Source organism: Priapulus caudatus, unplaced genomic scaffold (genome assembly GCF_000485595.1).
Source record: "Priapulus caudatus unplaced genomic scaffold, Priapulus_caudatus-5.0.1 Scaffold18, whole genome shotgun sequence".
Taxonomy (NCBI): Eukaryota; Metazoa; Priapulida; class Priapulimorpha; order Priapulimorphida; family Priapulidae; genus Priapulus; species Priapulus caudatus.
The window spans coordinates 15740-22977 of NW_014577079.1; the positions used below are offsets into that span (position 1 = coordinate 15740).

Sequence of the window (7238 nt, forward strand, 5' to 3'; positions counted from 1 at the left end):
CATAGGAGGAGTATGTGTTGAAGAGGTGGAAGAATTCGATCCAGAAGAATTAATTAAGAATGGAAGATATAAGTTGGAAAGGTGGAAAGAACTGCTGTGTGCCGGTATCGTGCGAAATATCTGAGATAGCCCCGCCCCGCCCCGCCCCGACCCGACCAATGACAGCTCGTCTTGTGCACAGAAATAGAATAGACTACTTCTATTCTATTTCTGTGGTCTTGTGTTACGATAAGTTGTGCACACTAAATACCAAGTTCTGGTACAGGGTAGCGAGGGAGCAGTGTAGGGAGGGGGATGGGGATGAAAGAGGAAGTTTAGAGTAGTACTAGTAGGTGGAGTAGGGAGAAGCTAGTGAAGAATGAGGAAGAGGAGAAGCTGGTGGAAAAGATGGAGGGGAGAAGCTGGTGGACAGGGAGGAGGGGGAGAAGCTGGTGAAGAAGGAGGAGGGGTGGAAAAAGAGGGGGAGAAGCTGGTGGAGGAGGAGGAAGGGGAGAAGCTGGTGGAGGAGGAGGGGAAGAAGGGAGAAGCTGGTGGAGAAGGAAGAGGGGAGAAGCAGGTGGAGAAGGAGGAGGGGGAGAAGCTGGTGGAGAAGGAGGGGAGAAGGGAGAAGCTGGTGGAGAAGGAGGAGGGGGAGAAGCTGGTGGAGAAGGAGGAGGGGAGAAGCCACCAAGTGGAAATCGTCATATTTGAGCATATATGCGAAGTGCGCATGCGCATACGCATCCTATATCATATATTTCCCAGGTCGCTATATCATATATCATATGTTTCGCAGGTCAGAAATTTCGCACACAAAGACGAGCTGTGATTAGTCGGGTTGGGACGCACGCGAAGTGCGCGTGCGCATAGGCGCGGGGGGCGGGGCTATCTCAGATATTTCGCAAGTCAGAAATTTCGCGCTACACCGGGCCTCGAATTTAGCGCACGTCTCCACTGCGGACAGCGCTTCATACTTGAACATCCCCGCGGTCGCGTGCGCATATCCCGCGGAACTGCGCGTCTCATCCGCGCGCAGCGCTCAGGATCAACAGCAAAGCTGTGCCACGCAATCTTGTATCTTGTCTCTCTGGATTAGAATCTAAGTTTGTACTCCACGCGTTCGTTCATTGCTACCGTGCATCACGCACAGTCACACGCACGCACGCACGCACGCACCTTGTAAGAACCAGCGCATCCAATAATAGATAGAAGCCATTATTATTCACTCCTGTCATACAACGCTACGACCAAGCCTACATTTAGCGGCGTAACAGAATAAAAAGACGTGAGGAACTTGATAATCGTTTGCGGTACAACGAACTCTACAGCAGCTATATACCTACGTGGCCCGAGTGCCGTAACAGTGAACGAAGATACAGCTGGGAGAGCGAAGGAAGAGCAAGCATACGGAATAGGAGAAAAGAGATACGATTGTATTGATTTGTAGCGCACTGCAAGGAGTGCGACGGTCAGAATATAGTGCTGGCACTGTGCTAAAATAACAATACGTTTGCACATGTGGGAAATACGGCTTGTCGGAGTGGGCTGGAGGCAGACATATGGATGGATGGTGAGCCAGACTTGGAGCTGGTCACTAAAAAATCGCAATGGACATGATTAAACATTAAACATGCTAATAGCACAATGAAAAAACAGCAACAATCATCAGCAGCAAATTACATCTAACTGCGGAGATGAAATCAGTCATTACTGTTTACATTGCAGCGACCCAGTGAAATACCACCAAAAACGTCGCACGGGTTAACGCACTATAGCCTTTATATATATGCACTATATAGCCTTTCTATATAGCACTATAGCACTATAACTGGCGACTTGCCAGTGCACTGACGTCGCGGTTGTGTAAATCGATTCATGTTTACCTGCTGCTATACACGTGCGCACGCAGACAAGCGCATGTGATATTTAAAGCCCGGCGCACACGTGGCGATTTTTATCGACAGTACCGGCAATTTTTATCGACAGCACTGTCTATAAAAATCGCCACGTGTGCGCCACCCGGCGACAATGCAACCATCTGTCAGCGACATACCACTGTATGAACTGTACGTGACCTGTTCAAACCACACCACGGGCGCTGCCATAATTTTGATCACGTGCTTCAAATCATGCATTTGATTGGTTAATCCAAAAACTGTTGCCTGAATCCGGCGCCTGGTCAGCGCACACGTAGCGATTGTTCAGCGACTGGGCAACAAATATCATACGTGTTTGATATTCCAGCAACGAGTTTCTGGCGTCAAAATCGGTAACACCCACACGTGGCGATTTCTCGGCCCCGGTACTGTCAATAAAAATCGCCACGTGTGCGCTGGGCTTAAGGTTCTTCGCGAACGCTTTTGTCGCGACGCGGTTAAAAATAAACCGGTCACTGTACGAGTTGCGGAATGTTAAGGTTTAAAGCCGCTGCGCAGAAGCATAGAGCAGAATCTGTGACAGAGACGATATAATAGATAAAAGAGAATATAATAGCGCAAAAAAATAAATATAACGATACGTTTTGCACATGTGAGAAATAAAGCTGCGAGGGACGGAGTGTGTTGGAGGCAGACATGGTGGGTGATGAGTCCGATTGTCACACTGGTTCTGCTGCAGAAAGCCTGAATGCTGTGTCATGATTAGTCGCGGAAATGGTGACAGCCAGGAACACGATTAAACGTGAAATGAGTAGACAAGAGCAGCTTGCGATACAAACGAATGTGTGCTCGAATCAGGCAGCTAATCACACGTGATTAACGTGCAATGTGTTGATTGACGGTAGAACGTATTGTGCAGTGAGAATTAAGGGTCATTGGCAAGATTTTGCTTGAAACTTTCATCATTTAGTTAGATTTAATCAGAAAACAGTTTTATGATTAGCACCAAGGTGCGGGCCACTCCACAATTAGACATGCCACGTATGCTACATTAGCATTATACAGCAAAATTAAAGTATTTATTTCGAACATAATTTCCAACCAGTCTCGTGTTTCCCCCACTTTTATGACACTTGTTATTGCTTGAAATTGAGAAACAGCTATCTAACAACTAGAAACAACTGTCTAAAATTTCGATAAAATGTCTTAGAACCTTTGTCACTTGGCTATATTCTCCAAAACATGCACAATTTGAATTTTGATTACTCAATTAATTTTGTTTACCGCCACCATTTCTTGCAAATATCAGACTATTTCGCGATAGCGAGATATATCAGCCAGTTTAAATTTGGTTTTTGTTTGAATTAGGTGCACTATGGGTGCCCTTGTAACTTGTTGGTGCACTAAGGTGCCATTTGCAAATTAATTGTCACTATAATCAAATATGCCATGGTGTTACGATGTATTCAAATCCAATTTTCTATGCTATAACAGCAAAAAATTCTTAGTGTTTTGCAAGTTGGTGTAATCAGTAATATATCAGCTGTGAGGTGAGACTATATTTTGCTATATTTTTTTCATATTGTGCCTTTTTTAGCAAGGATTTCGAATTAAATCCTTTAAACATACCACAACCACTTCGCATGGTGTTCATTGGTGCAACGAATCTCCACTCATCTTTATCAGGGTTGTAACATTCTGTTGATCGGAGCCTGTCTTTACCATCATATCCACCCACTGCATACAGCAGCCTGCAGTAAATGTAATGTTACTATCACATCAAGCAAATACATAGATAATTATGGATAGGGTATGCAATTATCCAAGATATAGCCTTCAAACTCAATGAGTAGTCATGGGACATCATTAGCTAACATACCTTTTATAAATTATACCTGACTGATCATGAGGTCTTTAAACCTATCATTAAATATTTAACTGCACACTAGGTCTGCCTTAATAATTTCTCACGCAATCGAAACATGTATTGATTGAATATATTTGAGGTGCATGTGTGAACTACTGATGTTTTTTTAAATACTTAAAAACACAAGTTCACTGGAAAATATGGTTCCAGAAATTATATCATTAAATACAATATCCAATGTATTGATAAACACAACGTTTGAGGAAGCTACTGGTGAATCAGTGACTTCAGAACAACAGGGCTTGAATATCACCATGCCACTGATTCCATGGTTGCCCCTCTCCTTACTTGCTGTGGTGCCCCCAAAAATTAGGTCAACATCTACGTAAATAAACTCAAATAGTTTCACTACCTGATTTTCCCTGTACCTTTTCCATAGATTCCATGTATGTCCCCTACTTATATCATATAACAAATGTACAGGGCCTGATAACACTAAGAAATGCTTGCCTTGGTATCATAAAACTTTGACCCCTGCCTTTCACAAATAAAAAACGTTAACCCCTGCAACATACCTGTTGACGACAGTGACACCTACGCCAATACGCTTTATTGCCATTGGAGCGACCATTGTCCACGTTTCCTCTATCGGATTGTACCTGATTTGATATTTAAAAGCGTTGTAAAATATTAATAAACAGGATTGCTAACAAATGTACGAGTGAGACCAAAGTAAGCGTGAGGGATTAAAAGCAAGTGGTTAATCATTATGCGAGCAATTTGCCTGCAATATCAATACAGTGATCTGCTGTCAGGTCTGCTGTAGTAATATTTTATTGAAGGGCAATAGATTTCATTCAATGACCAGAAGATCTTTAAAATGTACATAAAAAGCTTAAAAGGTAACCTATTGCAATACTGAGGAACACTGAAATTATGACTGCAATAAATTGATAAAACCAGTGGCTCAGGTTCACAACAAAAACATGCACAGTGAAAAACATTACATTTAAACACATAAAGCAGGGAGTTAAGTTTCATAGTAACGTTAATTCTAGAAACAGAGATGAGTAGTTGTTTAGGCACTTGCTACATTACTGCTTGAGTAAACGTATTAGCACCAAGAATCAATGGTTTCCTTAATGAATAAACGATAAAAAACGGTGAATAATGAACGATGAATAATGCTTGCGGGCAACTTGCACTTTTTAAACCGCTTCATACAGGTTCGAAGGTAAATAATGTGCTCATGTGTAAAGGTAAATACTGTCCATTCATACAGGCCCTTGCATATACACAAGGTGGGTACAGCTTCCCCTTCCCCCGCACATGACCACTGTATTGCTCCACAATGTGAGGACAAGCAATAAACAGAGTGTTTCCGTGTTTTAGACACGGGTACATCGTAGGTGATCATCATGAGTCTGTACGAGATTTCCAACATCTATGGATGGAATCAAGAATGCTGCGTCATGATGTGTGGAACCCCCCCCCCCCAAACACACACAAACACGAGCCCTATCTATCCAGTGAAGAATAGTGCGTCATTCTGTGCGCCCCCCCCCCACTCACACACACGCGAGCCCTACCTTTCCACTGAAGAATGGTGTGGCATACTGACCGATCCCCTCCCCACCTACACACACACACACGAGAGCCCTATCTAATAGTATCAGGGGTAAGATAATATAGGATATCTAGGATCCTATATTATCTTACTCCTGATAGTATCTATCCACCGTGGAATGGTGCGTCATGCTGTGCGCCCGCCCCCTACACGTACGCTTGCACGCACGCACGCACGCACGCACGCACGCACACACACACACACAAGACCCTACCTTTCCACCGACGAATGGTGTGGAATACTGTGTGCCCCCCCACCTACACACACGCACGCACACGCACACGCACACACACACACGCACGCACACGCACACACACACGCACGCAAGCCCCATCTATCCACCAAGGAATGGAGCGTCATGCTGTGCGCCCCCCCCCTCCTACACACACACACACACAATCCCTACCTTTCCACCGCCAAATGGTGTGGCATACTGTGTGACCCCCCCCCCTCCCACCCCACCCCACCTACACGCACGCACGCACGCACGCACGCACGCACACACACACCTTTCCACTGCCTAACCTTCACACCTTTCTGCTTCCACGACCCCTACCTTTCCACTGACGAATGGTGCGACGAGCCGTGCGAGCCGCCGACGACGTACAGCAGATTGTCGAGCACGCCAACGCCGACGCGATTGCGCGCCACGGACATCGGCGGGCACTCGCGCCACACGTTGTTCAGCCAATCGAAGCAGTCGACGCGCGGCGAGTCCGTGTTGCCGTCCGGCGAGTTATTCCGGCCGCCGACGGCGAAGATGAGGCCCTCGGCGATGGCCATGCCGAGTCCGCTGCGCGGCAGCGGCAGGTCAGCGAGCTGGAACCACTGGTTGAACTGCGGGTGGTAGCACTCCATGTTGCTGAGCGACTGTCGCAGGTAGCCGCCCGTCGTGTAGATGACCATCGCTCCCTGCGGGTAGCGCTTCTGGTCCGGGCACGGCTTGTGCTGCTCGAGGTCGCTGAGTATGCGGCACAGGTAGTCCTTGCACTGCGGGTTGATGCGCAGGAAGCGGCAGTAGTCGATCTGGTCGCGGATGAACTTTGGCGTGAGGAAGTGGCAGCGCACGGCGCAGAGCAGGTGCTCGAGTCGATGTAGCCGCACCTACACGTATACGTATACACGCAGATTCGCTACACATATATGTATATATATGTATAAATACATATATGTATATATATATATATATAAAATGCAAAATAATTTGTCATATATTATATACACATATATAAACACATATGTATAATATGTATATATATATATATATATATGGCTACGAGAAACACTGCATCATAACGGGTCGTTGTAATCGTAATCTCAGCTAAACGCCAAGCGAACGTGATGAATAGCGATCGCGCGCACCTTCTCGTCAAAGTGCACCCACGTGCGCACGGCCGTGTACACCTGACTCTCGCACTTCACGTTCAGCTCGTCACGCTTGATGAGGGCCATCAGCTCGCAGGGGCCGAGATGCATGAACTCCTCCTGTTTCGCAACCTGCGATGACAATTAGGGGGGTTAGCAAGGTAAACAATACACGGGAGCGATGAGCGATTCAACCTCCGAAATCGCTCCCGTGAGGCTCAAAATAACTCCCGTAAAAATTTTGACGAGAGTTATTTTTCCCACAGACTTGAAAAAGAGCTCCCGTGAAAAAAAATCAATTTTTTCCCTGGGGGTTAGTATTCGTGAAGCAGCCAGCAATGACGATCAGAGGGAGGGGGGAGGGTTAGTATTTGGGACGCAGCCAGCAACGGTGATCAGAGGGGGGAGGGTTAGTAATTGTGAAGCAGCCAGCAATGATGATCAGAGGGGGGAGGGTTAGTAATTGTGAAGCAGCCAGCAATGATGATCAGAGGGGGGAGGGTTAGTAATTGTGAAGCAGCCA

At 46.1% G+C, this 7238-nt stretch overlaps 1 protein-coding gene across 1 annotated transcript in view; it reads right to left on the reverse strand.

Moving 5' to 3' along the window:
• Nucleotides 1–7238, reverse strand: part of LOC106811309 (kelch-like ECH-associated protein 1) — a 30857-nt gene that overhangs the window by 8789 nt on the left and 14830 nt on the right. Inside the window, exons 2-5 of the mRNA XM_014814884.1 lie at nucleotides 6713–6847; nucleotides 5907–6454; nucleotides 4299–4382; nucleotides 3486–3607 (exon numbers count right to left, since the gene is read on the reverse strand). Of these exons, the coding sequence (XP_014670370.1) occupies nucleotides 3486–3607; nucleotides 4299–4382; nucleotides 5907–6454; nucleotides 6713–6847 (889 nt within the window). The remainder of the gene's footprint in view (nucleotides 1–3485; nucleotides 3608–4298; nucleotides 4383–5906; nucleotides 6455–6712; nucleotides 6848–7238) is intronic.